Below are 23,158 nucleotides of genomic sequence, written 5' to 3'. Positions count from 1 at the left end.
GTAACTACTTCAAGTCAATGTCGTGCTTGGAAACATCATGTACTCATAGCTTGAAAAAAGCAGCCTTCAAAGTACTCCTGTCCCCCCTCCCGCCCCGCCAACTAAAAATGTAGGTGTTGTAGCACCAAATGTATGTGTTTTGAAATGCACCCTTTTCCCTACATGCTGGATTACTTTGGTTTATAATGACTGACATTTATATAGTACCTTTCATCAAGATCCCAAAGCACTTTGTACACATGAAGAACCAGTGCTAAATTCAACCTGACAAAACATTATTTGGCGGGGAGGGTCAGAGGGATCATTTAAAATCCTGTGGCTCTTTCCTTTTAGAAAGCACTGCAAACGCAACCCTTTCACCTTATGCCTGTGTCCCAATGGTAGCTAGTAGCAAAGGGCTTGGACTTGATCCTGCGCTGCCTTGTGTGATGGCCACTGACACACTGAACCAGAGACCTCCAGACCTGAAAGGAGGAGTCACCACAGTTTGAGCTGAAGAGCCAGGCTCTGTGTCTTGCACTGTAACTGACTCTCATCCTCCGCGGATCGGGAACAGAGGAGAATGCGTAACACACACTGACCGGGGGTAACACTTGCACCCTCTGTAATAATCACTTAGAGGTGTGCACTCATTTTGAACAAATGTAACTGCATACATAGGTGGAAGACTATAGTAAAGTATCTCAGTTGTTTCTTAGGGCTGGGATATTTTAAAAGGAATTGAGGGAGTTAGGCACCTGGTTCCATTGAAAGTCACTGACATCAGAAGAATGACATCCTCTTTAAAGATCGCAGCCTGAGACAGAGGAATGCCCCCCCTGTAAATGTGTGCAGGAAGTAGTGTGATCACAGTCAGTGCACTATACTCTCAAATATTATTGGTTTCTTTGTTCAAGTTTTGTTGCCTGTGTGTAAATCTACTGCATGGATATGTAGGCGAATCTTTCTCATTCTTACATAAGTGTGTGTATCTCTCTCCCCTGTGTGTGTGTGTGCGCGCGCGCCATAAGAGAATGCGTCTCTTTCCTTCTATTCTAAGGGCCATAATGTGTTCTCAGTTACATCTGCAACACTGGAAATTAGTGAAGTATACACAAGTTGTAACTGAGACCAGAATTTGGGGTATCTTATGTTTTTAAATATTTAAATGACTTGGTAGCAAAATTCTCATTGAGAATCAATGGGACTTGTGTTTCTATGTCACTTAGGCACTTTTGAAACTCTCTCCCTTTGTCAGGTTTATTATAATTACTTTTTATCTGCTAATAGCATTAAAAAACTTGGAGAAAGCAAGAGAGAGTGAGAGAGAGAGAGAGAGAGGTGCTTGTATGTTTCACCCTGAAAACATCCTAAGTGCCTGGGTTCAGAAAACATCACATTTCTTGTGGGTAACCGCACCTACCCTGTGCTGCCATGTTTTCTGTCTTTCTTTACTTCCACAAATGTTTAGGACCTGAATGGCTTGTAAAATGACCTTCGATTGTAGTGGAGTTTTCGCAGGGTTAAGGAACACTGTTAAACTACAGTTCTTCCCTTCTATAGTGCAAGACCAACACACATTTTGATCATGGCTGGAGCTCCTGTGGGACCAGGTCCCCCCATAGATTTGAAACAGTACAGACAGGATCTTAAAAACTCCCAGTACCTCTCGGGGGACCATAGTTTGGCAAGGGGCAGGAGACACCCAGTGTTAACTTTCAGTCTGCTCCGTTCCAAAGGCCTGGGTTTCAGTGTAGCTAAAATGTATGTGTGAATTTGCTGGTCTCTGTGTGGCAGATGTTTATTTAAAAGACCAGCATGTAGTTTGATGTGACTGGCAGCCTGGCCTCGGGAGGCCAGAAGGTTGGAATAGCAGGGATATTATATGTCCAGACGGAGGTGTGTTGGCATCACTGGGAAGGAGGAGGAGTGCACAGTGCTGGCTTTTCTGCTTGGATCTTGCCAGTGCTATTAGTGCCTCAATACTAGGAGCAATATGAAGCTGATTAAATGGCAAAAGGTTTAAACCTTAACCAAAATTGCATCCAGTTTTGTTTTTGGTTTTGTTTTTAACAAAGCAGAGAGCAACACATTTGCCTGATGTGCCTGAGGAGAAATTACGGCTCACGGGGATCGTTAAGAAGGAAGCTGTCCCCGCTGTGTTGTCTGCCATGGTTTGATAATGACTTTTAAGCTGTGTCTTTGAATGAGTTCAGTAAGCTCACCAGGTGAGTGGGGCGTGATGCTGACTGGCCTGGCTCTCTAATAGCCGCATCCATTGCCTTGTATCTCTGGACTTTGGGGGCTAGATTTATCCCTGGTGTACCACCTTGGACTTCAGTGTAATTACACCAGGGATGAATTTGGACCTGTGTTCACAGCAAATATTTCTTCTCTAGAGGTGGAAAAGAGGGAGTCAGGAACCCGCAGCAGTTCAGATATGGAGAGAGGGGGTCTTTCCCAGGCATCACCCTCTCTCATTCTTCACCAGCTTCTTCAGCCATCATTCAGGAGAATGCCCCCTCTACCCTCATCCCCCACCCCCACCTTTCTGCCCCCAAGCAGAGGGAAAGGCTCTATCCTCGACTCTGCTTCCGTATTCTGCTAAGTAGCCTTTCTTGGGACCCCTGGCTGCCCAGCAGCAAACTGAGCTTTGCTCAGGATTCCAGCGGGGGAAGTAAAGGCAAAGAGAACAATGGAGACGCTTGTTCTCCAGCTGCACTTTTCCCTCCACTCCCAGTAATCTTGGTTTCCAAGGCAGGTTGTGGAATCCCCACCATTGGAGGTTTTTAAAAACAAATTGTATAAATACCTGTCAAGGATGGTCTCTGTTTACTATACCCTGCTTCAGCACAGGGGTCTGGACTTGGTAGCCTCTTGAGGTCTCTTCCAGCCCTACATTTCTATAATTCTGCGGCTTGTCTGCCTGCATCTGTGGCTGGCTCCTTGCTCCCATTCCAAGCAGTCTGTTCCCTCTGTAGTCCTCCCTACCCTTTTACGCTCCCTTTTCCTGCTAACACCTCCTTTTTATTTGACCTTTCTTGAAAGGCTAGGGACGTGACGACTTCCTGCTATGCCAGGTGGAAGTGGCAGATCAGGTAAAGCAGGGATCTCAAACTCAAATGACCACGAGGGCCACATGAGGACTAGTACATTGGCCCAAGGGCCACATCACTGACACCCCCACCCCCGCTGCCCCCGGCCCTGCCCCCACTCCACCCCTTCCATGAGGCCCTGCCCCTGCCCCGCCTCTTCCCACCCCTTCCCCGCCCCCATTCTAACCCCTTCCCCAAATCCCCGCCCCTTCCCTGCCTCTTCTCTGCCTCCTCCCCTGAGTGCACGGCTCTCCACTCCTCCCCCCTCCCTCTACGAAAGCGCTAAGCACCCCCAAACCGCACCTGGAGGTAGGCAGAGGAGCGGGGCCGTGGCCCGCTGGGGGGGAAGAGGGGGCGGCAGGTGAGGGGAGCTTGGTGGGCCGCAGCAAATAACTCTGCAGGCCGCATGCAGCCCGCGGTCCTTGTGTTTGAGACCCCTGCGGTAAAGGAGCTATAGAAAACTTCTCCTAGTGGAATCTGCCTATACCAGGAAGAGGGTGCTTCTCCGTTGCAAGTAACACTGCTTTTCCCATACCAGTCAGCTTCCATTTAACAGGTGTTGGTTTTTTTAAATTAATGCTCTTAGTGTTTCCCTTTTTATATTAAGAAGAGCCAGGATCATCAATCTATTCATCCACAATGAAGCTGGTGTAAAAGGAAAGGGGCTGTTTTGTGTGTGCACTCCGCCCCCCCCCTACCCCCCCAAATACTAAATGGATTTTTTCCCCGTGGAGAGAATGTAAGAGATTTCCCATGCAGTGGGTGGCCAGGGCTGGCTGGAATTAGCAAGTGTCAGGAATTGGTATAAAAGGCTGTTTTGATTGCTTATGATAAATGTGCCCAGCATGGTGCTCTTCCTTCTTCCCAACAAAATACCCCTCCCCTCCCCGCTGCCATCCCAAGCTCCCATTCTCCCACTCGCCATAGCTCACTGAAACATCAACTTTTGCAACCTGCCGAAGAAGCAAATGTGCTCTGTCAAGCTGCGGGGTCCTTTCTTTAGTTACGGCATTCTTCTCTTTCAGCCACACTGTTTGGGCCACATCCACAGATGCAGCAGAGCTGTGCTTCACACAGCTGGGCAGGCAGGGATGGGAAAGGTAGCCTAAAGCACTTCCCTAATAGCAGGGCTCACAGGAACCACTTTGACCTCTGGTGTAAATCAGGGCTGCTAAATTTGACCGGCTGCAATGGCTTCCAAGGGGCTGTTACACAGGCTGGGCATCACTGGTGTCCAGTCCCTTTCAGCCATGCCCCAGTGCTGGAAGGAGGTGGCCTTAGGGCAGCTTTATGGCCTGTGTGCGCTGCTAGAGTGGGGCAAAGGGGCAGGAGCCAGGGAGCACTGTGGGGACTGGTTTCAACAGAACAATCCTATGTGAATATGCCACCCAGATCCTGTGCTGCTCATTAGGACTGCATTTCTGAGCCCAGTAGTCCCCACGGCTCTCCCTGGCCTACATAGGATTCTTCCAGCCATCCCCACTACTGGGGCAAATTCTCAGGTTTGAAACCTGCCCATCTGAGCCAGTGGCAGACGTTATCCATTTTGATATTCACCTTTTTAAAGGTTTTTAGCTCTTTCAACTCAATTGTAAAACCAAACAGGATTTGAAAGCCATTAAAACCTAGACTGATTCTCACGGGGAAATATACACATGAGCTGGAACCCTCCTCCACCAAATTAATTGTGTTCCCCATGGATAAGAAACCTGGAACTTGTAGGGCAAGGTATGAAACAGAAGTAGGGAGGCCCCTGAGGTTCAGTGCCTTGTGCCGCTGGGCATGGGGTCTTGCTTTGGCTTCTTCCTCGTATCTGTAGGGGTTCAGAGTTCTACCTAAGAAGCTTGCTCAGCTCTGCCAGGAGGGCTCCCACTGTTTAGTGACGAAGGAGTTTCCTTGATCTGAATGGTGGTTGTGACCTGAGTGACAATGAAAGGGGTTCAAGTAGGGAAAAATGAGGAGTCAGTGCTCCAGAAGCGGCCCTGAGGACCACAGCCACCCTATCCTGAACAAAGAACCATTAAACTTTAACAGGGACCATACTGTTGATGGTAACAGCCCAGCCATTAACTATGGGAAAGCAAGGCCCAAAGAATCCACTCCCAGCTGAGGCTTGTTGTTTCACATCTTTTGGTGCTGCAATGACATGACTGGAAGCCTCACGTCCCTGCTCAGGCAGGGACAGCCTATTAGATTTGTGGCACTGAAAGGAGGAGGGTGGAGGTTAATAACACACGCTCTCCCTTCCCCTGAATTGTGGGCTGACTGGGGGCTGGAGCACTCCACTGCTTGATGGTAATAAAGATTGCTAGCAGTTATTTCTTTCTTCTCTTCCCTGGCCCCCTCCCTCGCTCACTTTAAGTCGTAGAGAAATAAGAGGCACGTTACAGGGGCAGGACTCCTGGCTTGAGCTGCCACTTTGTGTATTCTGTCTCTTCACTGCTGGCTGCAAGCAACAGCTGAAGTGGCGATAGAGAGGGAGCTGTCTACCTGGGAGCTGGGCTGATGGTTTATTTTCTCTTCCCTTCTCCATTTTCAGAGGAAAGAGAGGAGCAGTCTCTTAGGGCAAAGCTCAGCCCTGGTGTAACCAGGTACAGACGCGTCAGCGGAGCTGTGCCTTGCTGACGCCATGGCTGCTGGTGTCCCTCACACTGGGGTGGTCTCTCTGGTGAAGGGTTAGTTTGCTCTGGTTTAGTGCTGTGCAGGTATTTATGTAAATGAACCAAATGTATGGGAGAACAGGCCAGGAGGGGTGAGGGAATGTAGCTGAAGGGTGAGCATTGCCAGATTCTGGGTGCCGGTGATACTTGGTGGGGAAACGGCTCTTTGCCCCTTCACATAAATGATGTGCACAAGCTTTGTATAAGGAGTAGAGAAGTGGCTGCTTTCCCATTGTCCCGTCCTCAGCAGATACCGGGGTTGGATCTGGATGGGGGCTGGACATGCAGGAATCTTTTGTCTTTCTCCATGTTGCCTAGTGACAATAGTTGCTTGGAACTCACTGGTATTTCCATGGTGCAAGTTATTCCATATAAGACTAGTGTGGATAAGAAAGAAGGTTGTGAGATAATATGCTGCTATCCACATCCCCAACATCAGGAGCCTCTCCTTTTCCCCTCACAGAAACAAAGGAAGGCTGGTCACCTCGGCAATATAGTTACGGGCTGATTCACGGAAATGAAAGGGGATTTAGGGAATCATGTGATCAAACGATTAGAACAAAAGACAAGGATAGAGATGGTCCTGTGTTCTAATCCCAGCTGAGCTGCCAGCTCTCTATGTGACCCCACTGGGCACATCACTCAGATTCCCTCCTTGTGCTGTATAACTGGGGCGAGGAGCCTTCCGGAAAATGCTGGAGCTTCATATTTCTTACACCCCAATATTGTGGACTTGTGTATTAGGCACTATTGGAATTCCGTAAGTACATTAGAAAGGGAAACGTGTTTTGGACTGTAAGTAGGGCTGTGGTTTTGTCACAGGAGGTCCCAGGAGTCACAGACTCTGACTTTCTGGTTTTGCGGGCTCTTCTTGCTGCTGAGCCCCAGGCAGGGCGCTGACGGGCTGTCTGTGCTCCTGGGCAGGGATAGTACAGATCATTTTGCAGATAATCAAGGATGAGTCAAATCTGCAATTTTTTTTATCCACTTTTGCCATGACTCATCTGTAATTCCCCCCTCTCCCCCCTCCAAAATCCTCTCTGATGACCCAAAGCCCCAATTATAATCAACAGAGAAGCAAAGTGTCTACTGCAGAAGGGAAAATGTCTGGATTTTGTTTTGGTTAATGATGAGCCCTCTCACGCACACCAGAAGGATTTGCATGTTGTTCTGTAGTACGGAAGAGCGCCTGCCGTCTTACCTAGCCTGGGTTCTGGGACAAAGCAATCACATGGCAGTGCCACAACAGAACATAGAGATGTTTGCATTTGGGGTGTTGCCTTGGCATATGGTGATGTGATGTAGCAGCATCCTGTCATGACACTATGTCTCCGTGTGAAGATGAAAGGTCTCCAAGTTGTGATGTCTCAGCCCCACTGCACTTGAAGTCAATTCATGCCTCTCTGGTCACTGTATGAGCTGGATTTATATGACATGGGGCAGGCTGGTAAGCATCAGAATACTCCCATGAATTTTGGGTGGGAGGTGATGCTATATGTAAGGTCATGAGGAAAGAATGTTGTAAACTAGAAGGCAAAGGTCCCTTTCCTTCTGCAAGTCAGCGCCCTGCTTGGAGGAAGTTCGTGCTTGTACAGCTTGTAAATTGCAGTGCTGTTAGCCCATGGCATAGGGTTTTAAATCTGACTTTAAAAAAAAAAAGTGAAATAAAAAACTAACTGGCGCACATGCAGCGGAGAGAAACTTAATCGGTAGCTTCAGGCCTGCATTACAACTCTGGCCAGGGATAATATATCTTTAAGTACTTGTAATCCTTTGAAATTCCCTTCAGCCATGCCTGGGAGAGGACTGGAGATTACCGGGAGGGCTAGGGTGGGGAGAACTCTGCCAGACGCACTTTAAGAGACTAATGGATTTCTAATGTTTACATTCGGTATATACAAACCTACTTTATAAATGATCCTGGCATTAGAGTTGTAAAACAAAGTCATAAAAACGGCCTGCAGCTCAGGCAAAGAGCATAAATGGGGGAAGCAGAGCACGTCGCAGAGCACGTCGCAATCAATATTTATGTGTGTATCTGCGTTTCTGCAGTACAGGAAGGAGGTGGAGCATATGCACAATATATGCCGCGAGCCATTATGGTGGGACACTGGGATTACTTTTTTTTCCTGGATGAATGTTGGGTCTCAGGAAAATGAGGGACAGGAAATGCTTTGGGTAGAACCAGTCAGGTTCTGTGCAAGTTTCTCCCACAACGCTCTTACAGTACGTCTCCGCTTGACCTTCAGTCTCCTTTTCCGGTCCCCAGCTGATCCAGTGTTGGTCCAGCTCCACCAGTGCGCCTCATTCCTGACCTGTAACACACCCAGTCACTCCAGTCTCTTGCTTCTCCTAGGCAGTGGCTGCTAGTGGGGATGAACTGAGATACCAGCAGCTGTCCTGTAGAGACTTTATTGAGGATACCAAATTCATTACACCTGTGATCAAGACTTCTTGTTAGGTCTCTATGAGTGAACAGTCAGTGCATCCATCCTGGGATCAACCACTTCTTTGAGCATAGGTGAGTTAGCAGAGGAGACTGGGAATCTGGAGATCTGGGTTTTCTATTCCTGCCTGTCCACAAGCCAGCTGCTCTGACACCATGGCCAAGTCACTCTCCCACTGTGTGCCTCAATTTCCCCATCTGTGTAAGGGGGGGGGGGGATAACAAGAAGTTATCATTGCAGAGATAGACACTTTGTTAATTTTTAGTAAGACAGTTTGGAATCCTGGTGGGAAAGTGCTGTCAGAATGCAAAATATTGTTATTTTAAAGGAGGTTTTCACACTTCATTGGCTGATGCTGGAAACAGATACCCTTACTACTCAGCCTCTTTTGCCAGAAAATCTAGATTTGTGGAATCAAAGAGGTTACATTATTTTGCCAAAAAGCCTGGTGATTGAACAATGGGTAAAACAGGTGAAGTTCCCTGTGATCCAGGAGCTCGTAGTGTGTATGAAAGGTGTCCGTTTAAGAGGACATGATGTAATGCTACAGCAGCCACTGTACTGCCACCCCAGAGATATAGGAGGAGGGATAGCTCAGTGGTTTGAGCATTAGCCTGCTAAACCCAGAGGTTGTGAGTTCAATCCTTGAGGGGGCCTGTGACGGGTTGGATCACAGAGCTGCCACCCGATGTGCAAAGACTACCCCTGCTCCTGTTTCCCCTGCCAGCTCAGGACTCCAGCACCCTGTCTTGCTGAGCCAGCCACTCCTGTCTGGCTCTAACACAGATCCAGGGTCTGAATCACTTGTCCCAAAGCTGCAGGTTTACCTGAAACCAGCTCACAGAAGTGTGCTTGTCTTTAGCACTCAGATGCTCAACTCCCAATGGGGTCTAAACCCAGATAAATCTGTTTTACCCTGCATAAAGGTTATGCAGGGCAAACTCATAAATTGTTCACCCTCTATAACACTGATAGAGAGATATGCACAGTTGTTTGCTCCCTCAGGTATTAATACATACTCTGAGTAAATTACTAAATAAAAAGTGATTTTATTAAATACAGACAGTAGGATTTAAGTGGTTCAAAGTAGTAACAGACAGAACAAAGTAAGTCACCAAGCAAAATAAAATAAAATGCGCAAATCTATGTCTAATCAAACTAAATACAGATAACTTCTTCACCAGTTCCAGAGCACTCCCTTTTACAGGCTAATTTCCTTTTAGCCTGGGTCCAGCAATCACTCACACCCCCTGTAGTTACTGTCCTTTGTTTCAGTCTCCTTCAAGTATCCTGGGGGGGATGGAGAGGCTCCTTCTTTAGCCAGCTGAAGACAAAATGGAGGGGTCTCCCAAGGGTTTAAATAGACTCTTGTGGGTGGGGACCCCCCTCCTCCCTCCTATGCAAAGTCCAGCTCCAAGATGGAGTTTTGGAGTCACCTGGGCAAATCACATGCCCCTGCATGACTCAGTCTTTACAGGCCGACGCCATTGTCCACATGGTATCTTGCATGTCTCCAGGAAGACTTCTTATGTGGATTGGAGCATTCCAAGATGCATTGTTCTCCAAGTGTTTCCTGATCAGGTACTTAACCTGGCGAATTCCTTCCTAAAGAAGCTGACCAAATGCCTCCCAAAGCTTACTTAGAAACCAAGCAAGCATACAGCCCATATTCTTAACCTTAAGTAGAAAATGATATATATATATAATATGTACAAATAGGATGAATAGATATAGTAGACCATAACCTTTACGGAGATATGTTACCTGGCACAGGCAGCACAAAACATATTCCAGTTATGTCATACATACATTTATAAGCACCCCCTCCCCATAAAGCCTTATGGGGTACACTGTCACAGGGCCATTTAGGGATCAGGGCAAAAATCTGTCTGGGAATTGGCCCTGCAGGGGGTTGCATTAGATAACCTGAGGTCCATTCCAACCCTATGAGTCTATGAAATAACTAGAGGCAATGGAGACTGAGCACTTAGGCCTGGTAGAGCCTTGTATGAACTCATTAATGACAATGGCACCTAAACATGGGTATGGTGATACATAATGGCATTTTTGCAGCATGCATTGGCTTTTTACGCATGTGCACGTTGTTAAGAACGTGTTGATTTATGGCACATACTGGAAGCACCCAGGAGTCACTGGGAATTCAGTCATGAGTGACTTGGCACTTCCCATCTCTTTTTATCAGCTGCTCTTACCTGCTGCTTTGCACAGGTCTCTGCAGTGCTGCACTTGACCATCCCTCTGAATCAGCAATGCTCAGCCAAATGCAGGGTAGAAGCCTCTCCGGCACTGTGCTAATCCATCCACTCACCCTGTTGCTTGTAGCCGTATTACCTTTTTCCATGATTCTCATCAGGCCAAGTTAGAGACACAGGATGTGATCAGGCCAGTGCCTAGATGGGAGATCTCCAAGAAACATGCAGGTTCTGCAATAGGTAGTGTTGGCGATTCAGCGAGAAAGTGATGCTCCTCCCCCTGGGATGGTGCTGAATCAATACCACAGCATGGCGCTAGGTGTGCTGCGGTTTTCAGATGTGAGGTAAAATAGAGGTCTTGACCTCCACTTCAGCTATTAAGGGTTCCATCGCACAAAGTCTCATGGTCAGATTGTGAGGACGTACAGTGCCCTATGAATTTTATACTCAAAGCCAGGCTCACAGACCTGCTCTTCTCTGTAAACCAGTAACAGTGTGTTCCCAGCGGCACCTGGTCTGGAGAGCATTGAATATGGTGACTAGGGAGGGTGATTATAGTCAAGTAAATGGTTTGTAACATGGTCATTTATTTCTTACCTTGAACATGTATCTTAGGTGCAGTGTATGTTCCACTTCACCTGGTTTCTGTTGATCTAATGCACTTCAAAAATTCGAGTGACGCTTTTTGCGATATGAGCAGCTTTTAGCCTTGGCGCCTGGCTAAAATTTCAACTCTAATAGGGTCTGCTGTTGTGTTGTTGTGTTACTGTGTAATAGTTGTTTTGCTTCACCCCAGAGGTAGCAGCATTTCAGTGATGTGAGGTATAAGATGATGTCTTCCTGATGAAAGGTGAAGGCTCCTCCTATACTGCTCCTTTCTGTCCATCTGTATCAGTTGGTCTCTACTCACTGAGGGCAGAAGCCATTTTGGTTTTGCTCCTGTCCTTTGTGCTCCATAGTTGGCCAGAACCTTTCTATGCCTATCAGTTGTGTTTGGTGTTGTTCGCAAAAGACCATGGTCTAATGTCAGGCCCAGCAGTAAAATCCATGCACTCCATTGAGAACATCACCTGCAACATTATCATGGTCAGCAGTTTTGACTGTGATTCTTCCCGTACCTATTTCCCCCAGTTCTGATAGGCTCTCCCCACCCCCTTGCTCCTTATCTTTGTAACTGATGGGGTGCTTATGTCACCCCCAGTGCTGGTTGTCCTCTCAGATATCCTGCTGAGCTTTGTACTAATGTCTTCTTTTTAAAGGCCAAAACAGAAAGCTGTGAACATGCTTGTTCTTTAGTCATCACTCCCCGCTGTTTATCTGTGGGATCTACACTGAAGGACACTTATTCATTAAATCCTTCAATCCTCAAGTATTTGAATGTTCATTGCACTGTGTTCAGTTCTTCACAAAAACATAATGCTCTCCTGCCTGTTTCTTCCCCTCCTACCCTGTGATGGCTTGGGGCGTCAGCCGGCAGCCTGGTGTTTGAGTTGGGCAGCAGCTCACAATAGCTCTCCAGGAGGGCATTGTACATCCTAATTATTCTGTGTCCCAGTGCAATTGGTAGGGTGCTGAGAAAATTACAGACCTGCAAATGAAATCAGAGAGGGAATGGCTGGTGGCAGCAGCAGAGAGGGGAAGAGCCCGAAAGAGAGAGAGAGAAGCTAGCTTGGAGTTTAATTCATTGTTTCCAAAAGAGCAGTTAATGGATTATGACAAATTTCTTACTGTTCTCCCTTAGTGTTGTGTTAAAATGGAAATGGAAGGTCAATTTTCCTAAATGGATTTTAAATGACTGACCTCGTGTGTTTTTTCACTCGCTGCTTTTCACTCAGGAGGCAACTTGGTCATTTTGCTTTCTTGGTCTGCTTGGCTTTTGTTTTCTTTTTACTTCCTATAACACTTTCAATGTTCCGTGGCCCTCTTTTATACCATAGCTTTTTGCTACGGGTGACTGGGGAGTGGGCTCACTTCAGCATTGCCAGCTCTCAAGATTTTATCACCAATCTGGCAACATTTACTGTGAAGCCCTAGTGCCTGGAGCTGAGAATCTCAACTTCCACTTCCCAGTTGAAAAAAAGATAAGCTTATAACCCTCAGGGTTGCAGAGAAAAGCCTGAAAACTTGACCTGAAAGTTACCTAAAGGCTCTGAAACCAAAAAGTCAATAAAACAACCTTCAAAATTTAAAAATTCATGATTTTTAAAGGGCCTGATTTTGTGATTTGTGAATGCTAGGGGTTTAGTGATTCTTAGTTTACATTTTAGGGCTCATGAAGGTGATGAACTGGACAGCATTCATTAGAGCTGCATGTAGGGCATGCAGGCAACTCTGCTCAAGCATCTTAAGCCCGACCTGCTACGTCCTATGCTGTTTCCTGGGCACATACAGCTCTGCTGTGGTAGCTCAGTGCTCACCTACATCACCTCTGTTCTGTGTCACTACTTGGCCTTGCCTGAACACGAGCTACCAATTGTCCCTTTGTGTCAACTTTCGGTATATGTGGATAAATATTCACTAAGATCATACCTGACAAACTCACGACACTTGTGACCAAAATGTCATACCTGAACTCAGGTTTCTAGAGAGGAGACTAATATATTAAATCCTTGCTCCGCTGTCAAGGGCTCTAGGATCTTGCTTTCTTTATAGCTCTTGATTCCTAAAGCAAATGGCCTGGCTGGAATAGAAGTAGTCACGTTTATGTGCCAGGGAGATTGTGAGTGTGGTGTCCAAGTCCATTACCAATTCAATGGTTTTAGTCATGGAAAAAAAAGTCACTGGTACTTTGGATTATATTTGCAGCTGCTGCAAAACCTCTATTGTTGATCATTCATGAAATATTGTGATCTCTGTGTTGGAGTGTATAATCTTCTGAGAGGGATGAGCAGGGCATGGGCAGGGGTAGTGGAATGTGAGTGTTATGCAAAAGAAGCGGGAGAGTTGGCTGGTGTGGGGACCACTGGAATCCAAAAAAGAGCTGTGCCTAAAACCTGAAAAGGCAGGTCTGTGTGATTTATGTTGCGGTCATGGTCAGCTTTCCCAATGCAAGCCCTGCTGGGGTTTTGTTTGGATCATTCCAATGCATTCCTTTAGGCTGTGGGATTGGAGGCCCTGGGGCAGTGCCAGACCCTCTGCTCATTCTCACAGAAGGGAACCTGTGAAAAGAGCTGACATGGAGCAGGAGACTGGGAGGAAGATAGTGTGAACAGCCTCCTTTCCATTTCAGCGGCTTGATTTTCTTTAACCCCTTTGGTTCTGATCCATGACTTGTAGGTACATCCTCCAAGCACCCTCCTTCAGAGTAGCCTCAAATGTCTTGTGTCCTGATAATGCGTTCACATTGCTGTTTGGGCAATGATGAGGTGGCTCTGACATGAAGTGCCTGCCCCAACTCCTGGATTTATCGTATATTTTCCCTATTGCAAGTACCTCCACCCAGCAAGAATTGCAGGATTAGTGTGACTTTGGAGTACTAGGGTGCCAGTGACACACTATGGATGCCCTGGGTCTGGTTAGCAGCAGCATGGCTGTGGGTCAGAGGCACTTGGCTGAGTCATATGTTGCTCATGGCTCCAATGAAGGGTGAAAGAGCAGGCTTCTGTTGGAGCACAGAACATGTCAGAAGTACATTTAATTTATAATCTAGTGACGAATGTTCTCTGGATTCTTAATATTTGTTTTTTCTTCTCTGAGGGCCTCCAATCTCTTTCAGAACCAGAGAGATATTCCCCATTCCCTTCCCTTAAGGTACACATTGTATCAGCCTTGCTTCCAGGGGATGAGGTCAATATATGCAACTTCTCCTGAGCCGGTAAATGCCCCTCTGTGTATTAGCCAGAGGACATCACTATAGTGTGATTAAAAGGGCTCCCTTCCTCTACAGGCACTGGCCCTCTGTAGGGCTCACAGCCTTGAACTGGTCCAGGAGCGAGGCACCCAAACTTGGGTCTCCTTTGATGCCTCAAGGCTAGTAGGCTGGCCCCTGTTGGATTCTGTTTCCACCATTTGTATGTGACACACTGAAAGTTACTGAGAGCTGCCCTTGTTGTCAGCAGTGAAAACAAGCACTTCCCCACTCACATGGTGAAGGTGTCTGAGAGAGAAGAAAGGGAAAGGCTGCCGCAGAGCAGAGAAGCATGAGGGATAAACAGGGGAAGGACAAAATCTGGAAGAAAATAATCATTTTCAGGCTTCTAAGAGGGTATGGCAAACTGTGTGGAGCTGGCGGTGATATTTTACATAAGAATGGCCACACTGAGTCAGACTAATGGGGCTTCTAAGAGGGTATGGCAAACTGTGTGGAGTGGCAGTAGTGGCAGTGAAGTAGTTGGCAGTGATATTTTACATAAGAATGGCCACACTGGTTCAGACTAATAGTCCGTCTAGCCCAGTATCCTGTGTTCGGACACTGATTGGTGCCAGATACTTCAGAGGAAATGAATAGAAGAGGGCAATTATCAAGTGATCCATCCCCTGTTTTCACTTCTGGTAGTCAGAAGCACCCAGATCAAGGGGTTGCATCCCTGACCATCTTGGCTAATAGCCATTATGAAATTATCTAATTCTTTTTTAAAACCACTTATACTTTTGGCTTCAAAACATCCCCTGGCAATGAATTTCACAGGTTGACTGCATTATGTGAAGAAGTACTTCCTTATGTTTGTTTTAAACCTGTTGCGTATTAACAGGTTGGGGGGGAGTTGCGTTGTATGTAAGAGAGGAGTATGACTGCTCAGAGCTCCGGTATGATACTGCAGAAAAACCTGAGAGTCTCTGGATAAAGTTGAGAAGTGGGAGCAACAAGGGTGATGTCGTGGTTGGAGTCTGCTATAGACCACCAGACCAGGGGGATGAGGTGGACGAGGCTTTCTTCTGGCAACTAGCAGAAATTGCTAGATCACAGGCCCTGGTTCTCATGGGAGACTTTAATCACCCTGATATCTGCTGGGAGAGCAATACAGCGGTGCACAGGCAATCCAGGAAATTTTTGGAAAGTGTAGGGGACAATTTCCTGGTGCAAGTGCTGGAGGAACCAACTAGGGGCAAAGCTTTTCTTGACCTGCTGCTCACAAACAGGGAAGAACTAGTAGGGGAAGCAAAAGTGGATGGGAACCTGGGAGGCAGTGACCATGAGATGGTCGAGTTCAGGATCCTGACACAAGGAAGAAAGGAGAGCAGCAGAATACGGACCCTGGACTTCAGAAAAGCAGACTTTGACTCCCTCAGGGAACAGATGGGCAGGATCCCCTGGGAAAACAACATGAAGGGCAAAGGGGTCCAGGAGAGCTGGCTGTATTTTAAAGAATCCTTATTGAGGTTGCAGGAACAAACCATCCCGATGTGTAGAAAGAATAGTAAATATGGCAGGCGACCAGCTTGGCTAAACAGTGAAATCCTTGCTGATCTTAAATGCAAAAAAGAGGCTTATAAGAAGTGGAAGATTGGACAAATGACCAGGGAGGAGTATAAAAATATTGCTCAGGCGTGCAGGAGTGAAATCAGGAAGACCAAATCACACTTGGAGTTGCAGTTAGCAAGAGATGTTAAGAGTAACAAGAAGGGTTTCTTCAGGTATGTTAGCAACAAGAAGAAAATCAAGGAAAGTGTGGGCCCCTTACTGAATGAGGGAGGCAACCTAGTGACAGAGGATGTGGAAAAAGCTAATGTACTCAATGATTTTTTTGCCTCTGTCTTCACGCACAAGGTCAGCTCCCAGATTGCTGCACTGGGCAGTACAGCATGGGGAGAAGGTGACCAGCCCTCTGTGGAGAAAGAAGTGGTTCGGGACTATTTAGAAAAACTGGACGTGCACAAGTCCATGGGGCCGGATGCGCTGCATCCGAGGGTGCTAAAAGAGTTGGCGGGTGAGATTGCAGAGCCATTAGCCATTATTTTTGAAAACTCATGGCGATCGGGGGAGGTCCCAGATGACTGGAAAAAGGCTAATGTAGTGCCCATCTTTAAAAAAGGGAAGAAGGAGGATCCGGGGAACTACAGGCCAGTCAGCCTCACCTCAGTCCCTGGAAAAATCATGGAGCAGGTCCTCAAGGAATCAATTATGAAACATTTAGAGGAGAGGAAAGTGATCAGGAACAGTCAGCATGGATTCACGAAGGGGAAGTCGTGCCTGACTAACCTAATTGCCTTCTATGATGAGATAACTGGCTCTGTGGATGAGGGGAAAGCAGTGGATGTGTTATTTCTTGACTTTAGCAAAGCTTTTGATACGGTCTCCCACAGTATTCTTGCCACCAAGTTAAAGAAGTATGGGCTGGATGAATGGACTGTAAGGTGGATAGAAAGCTGGCTAGATCGTCGGGCTCAACGGGTAGTGATCAATGGCTCCATGTCTAGTTGGCAGCCGGTTTCAAGTGGAGTGCCCCAAGGGTCGGTCCTGGGGCCGGTTTTGTTTAATATCTTTATTAATGATCTGGAGGATGGTGTGGACTGCACTCTCAGCAAGTTTGCAGATGACACTAAACTAGGAGGCGTGGTAGATACACTAGAGGGTAGGGATCGGATACAGAGGGACCTAGACAAATTAGAGGATTGGGCAGAAAAAAACCTGATGAGGTTCAACAAGGACAAGTGCAGAGTCTTGCACTTAGGACGGAAGAATCCCATGCACTGCTACAGACTAGGGACCGAATGGCTAGGTAGCAGTTCTGCTGAAAAGGACCTAGGGGTCACAGTGGACGAGAAGCTGGATATGAGTCAACAGTGTGCTCTTGTTGCCAAGAAGGCTAACGGCATTTTGGGCTGTATAAGTAGGGGCATTGCCAGCAGATCGAGGAACGTGATCGTTCCCCTTTATTCGACATTGGTGAGGCCTCATCTGGAATACTGTGTCCAGTTTTGGTCCCCACACTACAAGAAGGATGTGGAAAAATTGGAAAGAGTCCAGCGGAGGGCAACAAAAATGATTAGGGGTCTGGAGCACATGACTTATGAGGAGAGGCTGAGAGAACTGGGATTGTTTAGTCTCCAGAAGAGAAGAATGAGGGGGGATTTGATAGCAGCCTTCAACTACCTGAAGGGGGGTTCCAAAGAGGATGGAGCTCGGCTGTTCTCAGTGGTGGCAGATGACAGAACAAGGAGCAATGGTCTCAAGTTGCAGTGGGGGAGGTCCAGGTTGGATATCAGGAAAAACTATTTCACTAGGAGGGTGGTGAAACACTGGAATGCGTTACCTAGGGAGGTGGTAGAGTCTCCTTCCTTGGAGGTTTTTAAGGCCCGGCTTGACAAAGCCCTGGCTGGGATGATTTAGCTGGGAATTGGTCCTGCTTTGAGCAGGGGGTTGGACTAGATGACCTCTTGAGGTCCCTTCCAACTCTGATATTCTATGATTCTATGATTCTAATTTCCTTGGGTGACCCTTGGTTCTTTTGTTATGTGAAGGGGCAAATAACACTTCCTTATTCACTTGTTCCAAACTATTCAGGATTTTATAGACCTCCATCATATCCCCCCTTAATCATCTCTTTTCTAAGCCAAAGCGGCCCAGTCTTTTTAATCTCTTCTCATATGGAAGCTGATCCAAACCCCTAATCATTTTTGTTGCCCTTCTCTGTACTTTTTCCAGTTCTAATAAACCTTTTTTGAGATGGGGCGATGAGAACTGCATGTGATATTCAAGATGTGGGCATACCGTGGATTTATATAGTGGCATTATGATATTTTCTGTCTTATTATTGATCCATTTCCTAATGGTTCCTATCATTCTGTTAGTGTTTTTTGTTTGTTTTGTTTTACTGCTGCTGCACATTGAGTGGATGTTTTCAGAGAACTATCCACAATGACTCCAAAATCTTTCATGAGTGGAAACAGTTAATTTAGACCTCATCATTTTGTGTGTATAGTTGAGATTATGTTTTCCAATGTGCATTACTTTGCATTTATCAACATTGAATTTTATCTGCCATTTTTTTGCCCAATCACCCACTTTTGTGAGATCCTTTTGTAACACTTCCCAGTCTGCTTTGGGCTTAACTATCTTAAGTAATTTTGTATCATCTGCAAACTTTGCCACCTTGCTGTTTGCCCCTTTTTCCAGATCATTTTTGAATATGTTTAATAACACTGATCCTACTACAGATCCTTGGGGGAGCCCACTATTTGCCTCTGATATTGTGAAAAATGAGAATATATTCCTACCCTTTGTTTCCTTGACTTGTTACTGACCCACGAGAGGACCTTCCCTCTTATCCCATGACTTCTTACTTTGCTTAAGAGCCTTTGGTGTGGGACCTCGTCAAAGACTTTCTGAAAGTCCAAGTACAGTAACTCCTCACTTAACGTTGTAGTTATGTTCCTGGAAAATGCAACTTTAAGTGAAATGATGTTAAGCGAATCCAATCTCCCCATAAGAATGAATGTAAATGAGGGGGTTGGGTTCCAGGGAAATTTTTTGTTCACCAGACAAAAGACTATCTATCTATCTATATCTATATATCTATCTATATATATATAGTCTCTCACACACACACACACACACACACACACACACACTATAAGTTTTAAACAAAGAATTTAATACTGGTACACAGTGATGATGATTGTGAAGCTTGGTTGAGGTGGAGGAGTCAGAGTGGGATATTTCCCTTACTGCTAAATGATGAACTAGCAATTGGCTGAGCCCTCAAGGGTTAACTCTCTCACTCTGCAAGGCAGCAGGAATGGAGGGAGGGGAGACAATTGCAGAGACACATGGTATGTGTAAGAGAGAGAGATGCGCATTTCCCCTTTAAGTACACTGCCTTGTTAATTAGATCAGCTTGCTGAGACCACAGCTGCTGCCAGCAAGCTCCCTCCATCCTGAGCCCTGTTGTGTATCCCCCCTGCTCTATGGAAGATGGGGTAAGCGGGGTGCAGGAGCAGGGAGGGAGGGGGACACCCTGACATTAGCCCCCCTCTTCTTTCCCTCTCCCCTGCACAGCAAGCAGGAGTCTCAGGGAGCAGCTCCAAGGCATAGGGCAGGAGCAGCACATGGCAGTGGGGGGAGGGACAGCTGAACTGCAGGCAGCTGCTGCACAGGGAACTTAGGGGAGTGGGGAGCTGATGGGGGCTGCCGGTCCACCCTGGTTCTAAGCCCCCACCAGCTAGCTGCAACGGGCTGCTCTTCCTGCAAGCAGTAGACAAAGCAGGCGGCTGCCAACCGACATTAGAAGGGAGCATTGCACAACTTTAAATGAGCATGTTCCCTAATTGATCAGCAACGTAACAACAAAACAGTTAACCGGGACGACTTAAAGTGAGGAGTTACTGTACACTATATCCACGGGATCACCCTTGTCTTATCCACATGCTTGTTGACACCCTTAAAGAATTCGAATAGATTGGTGAGGCATGATTTCCCTTTACAAAAGGTGTGTTGACCCTTCCCCAACATATTATGTGCATGTATGTGTCTGATAATTCTCAAATAAAGAGCTTATTGGTTTAGACTCTGGTTACGCTAGTGGAAGCATTTGTGGAGCATACTCTGTAGGAGTAACTGTTTTCCTGACTCTCTCTCTTTCCTTGCAGGAATTGAGTACGGTGATGTGCTTCCAGATTCCTTCCCATCAGCCCCTGCAGAGACCCTCCCCCATTTCCTACTGGAGCCACAAGATGCATACATTGTAAAGAACAAACCTGTGGAGCTGATCTGCAGAGCCAACCCAGCCACTCAGATTTACTTCAAGTGCAATGGCGAGTGGGTCAATCAGAATGACCATCTCACTAAGGAGAGCCTGGATGAGGTGACTGGTAAGAAACCATTGCAGACCCGACTCTCTTTTTACCCCATTCCTCCCCTCCCCCCCTTCTCTTTCTTTGCTGACTTTCTCTCTCCTCTGCCACTTCATCTGTGTACTCCCTCTCTCTTTTTAAGGCTCTGTAGTGTACAACACAGTGGTATTTAAAGCACATTACTGTGCAGGCATGCTTGAAAAGGAGGAATAACTGGATCCCTTTCCACTTTGGATGAGGAACAGTATTACTGCCTCCTTTCAGCATCGCCTGACAGGATGGGTCCCCTTTAGAAGTGTTTTGTAAGCCCCTTCTCTAGTTCCACAGTCAGATTTTGCAAGTTCAAGGAAGACCTTCCCACCATGTAAGAAAGAATTTCCTCTCCCTCCTTGTTGCCTACTCCATCCATACATTTGTAGACTGATATAATGCCTCCCTAGTATGCCTTGTTTGGTCAAGCTATGTGCATTTTACTTTGTCTAATTTTCCTTCAGGCCACTGAAGATTTTTTGTTAGTCTTTAGTAAAGTCTGAGACTGAAGTGTCCATGTGTGAATGCAATATTGGAGGAGCATTCACACCAGAGCCAAAGAGAACAGGAGTGTGATCACCCTTCTCTGTGCTGTGAAGTGTCCTCATGTGCCATCCAGAATCGAATTGATCTTTTCTGCTGCCAGATCCTCCTGCAAGCTCATGGCTAATTTGTTGTATACTATTGCCCAGAAGTCTGTCTCAGAATTTACCACTTTCTAGTTTTCTTCCTCCCACTGTATATCTCTGTTTGAGATTATTTCCCCCCAGATATATTAGCTTGTATTTTTCCAATTCATATGATCATTTCTTGTCCATGTGTCCAAACTGTCTAGGTCACTTTTATGTGATTTCTCTGTCTTCACTGCTATTCACAGCTCTTCTCAATTTTGTATTATCTGTGACTTTTAGTAGAAGAGCTGTCCCTGATGAGGTTCAACAAGGACAAGTGCAGAGTCCTGCACTTAGGACGGAAGAATCCCATGCACTGCTACAGACTAGGGACCGAATGGCTAGGTAGCAGTTCTGCAGAAAAGGACCTAGGGGGTCACAGTGAACGAGAAGCTGGATATGAGTCAACAGTGTGCTCTTGTTGCCAAGAAGGCTAACGGCATTTTGGGCTGTATAAGTAGGGGCATTGCCAGCAGATCAAGGAACGTGATCGTTCCCATTTATTTGACATTGGTGAGGCCTCATCTGGAATACTGTGTCCAGTTTTGGGCCCCACACTACAAGAAGGAAGTGGAAAAATTGGAAAGAGTCCAACGGAGGGCAACAAAAATGATTAGGGGTCTGGAACACATGACTTATGAGGAGAGGCTGAGGGAACTGGGATTGTTTAGTCTCCAGAAGAGAAGAATGGGGGGGGGATTTGATAGCAGCCTTCAACTACCTGAAGGGGGGTTCCGAAGAGGATGGAGCTCGGCTGTTCTCAGTGGTGGCAGATGACAGAACAAGTTGCAATGGTCTCAAGTTGCAGTGGGGGAGGTCCAGGTTGGATATTAGGAAAAACTATTTCACTAGGAGGGTGGTGAAACACTGGAATGCGTTACCTAGGGAGGTGGTGGTTCTCCTTCCTTGGAGGTTTTTAAGGCCCGGCTTGACAAAGCCCTGGCTGGGATGATTTAGTTGGGAATTGGTCCTGCTTTGAGCAGGGGGTTGGACTAGATGACCTCTTGAGGTCCCTTCCAACCCTGATATTCTATGATTCTATGATTCCCTCCAACTTTGTTGATGAGGATATTAAATAAGACTGGACCTATCAAACTCCCTTGCGGTACCCCACTGAGAAGCAATTTATTAACATGTTAAAACAGTTGCTTCTTGGAACAGCTAGTTCTAGAGAACACAAAAGGAGACAGTGTTCCCAACTTAGTTGTATGTAACCCACAGGAGTTCAGTCAAGATGTAGCTATAGTTGAGCCACTTAATAATAGTGACCACAATGTAATTAAGTTCAATACCCTTGTGGGAGGAATCATACCAGCATGGCTTTTTTAGATGAAAATTGTTCTTCTCCAAGCTACAAAACAGTGTTGATAAAGGAGAACTATTAGATATAATTTAGTTGGACTATCAGAAAGCACTTCACAGGAGGTGGTTGAGAAAACTAAGTAGTCGGGGTAAGGCGTAGAATACTGACATGGATTAGAAAGTGGCTGAGACAGAAACCAAGAGCAGGAATAAATGGTCAGTTTTTAGCATGGCAAACGGTAAACAGTGGTGTGCCCCAAGGATCCGTACTCGGACCTGTTCTGTTTGATCAGAGAAGGTTGGAAGATTTTTGGTTGGGATTTTTCAAGGAGCCTCAGGAAGGCCTGCAATACCCATTCAGTTTCAATGGGATTTGGGTGCCTAACTCCCTTAGTCTCTTTTGAAAAATTCAGCCTTTGGCAAAATGCCTTTCTGATAGAAAAGTGGTGCAAAATTCTCAACAAAAATGTCAGATTTCAGAGAAGCAGCCGTGTTAGTCTGTATCCGCAAAAAGAACAGGAGTACTTGTGGCACCTTAGAGACTAACAAATTTATTTGAGCATAAGCTTTCGTGGGCTACAGCCCACTTAAGGGGCCGGCAGCTGGGACCCCAGACCGGAGGTGCAGGTGGGAATGTGTGTGTGTGTGTGTGTGTGTGCAGGAGCTGCCGTTTGGTGCTCAGGGTGGGGGTGGGGATGTGTGGGGGGGTGCAAGAGTCAGGGCATTGGGTGTGGGGGGGCTGGGTATATGTGGGGGTGCAGGAGTCAGAACGGGGGCTGGAGGTGTGTGAGAGAGTGCAGGGGTCAGGGCAGAGGGCTGGGTGTGTGTGAGGGAGTGCAGGGGTCAGGGCAGAGGGCTGGGTGTGTGTGAGGGGATGCAGGGGTCAGGGCAGAGGGCTGGGTGTGTATGAGGGTCTGCAGGGGTCAGGGCAGAGGGCTGGGTGTGTGGGGGGGGTTCAGGGGTCAGGGCAGGGACCCCAAACTGGGGGTGCAGGTGGGAATGGGGGGTGCAGGAGCTCCTGCTTGGTGC

At 46.7% G+C, this 23,158-nt stretch overlaps 1 protein-coding gene across 3 annotated transcripts in view; it reads left to right on the top strand.

Moving 5' to 3' along the window:
- The window catches only part of UNC5B (unc-5 netrin receptor B), a 159,864-nt gene that overhangs the window by 91,239 nt on the left and 45,467 nt on the right, over window positions 1-23,158 (top strand). For all 3 annotated transcript variants that reach the window (XM_034776033.1, XM_034776034.1, XM_034776032.1), the window contains exon 2: window positions 19,923-20,144. In XM_034776033.1, coding sequence (XP_034631924.1) covers window positions 19,923-20,144 — 222 coding nt within the window. The remainder of the gene's footprint in view (window positions 1-19,922; window positions 20,145-23,158) is intronic.

This window comes from Trachemys scripta, chromosome 7 (genome assembly GCF_013100865.1).
Source record: "Trachemys scripta elegans isolate TJP31775 chromosome 7, CAS_Tse_1.0, whole genome shotgun sequence".
Classification (NCBI taxonomy): domain Eukaryota; kingdom Metazoa; phylum Chordata; order Testudines; family Emydidae; genus Trachemys; species Trachemys scripta.
The sequence above is the reverse complement of the archived record's forward strand: the minus strand, read 5'-3'. Positions and strand labels throughout refer to the sequence as shown.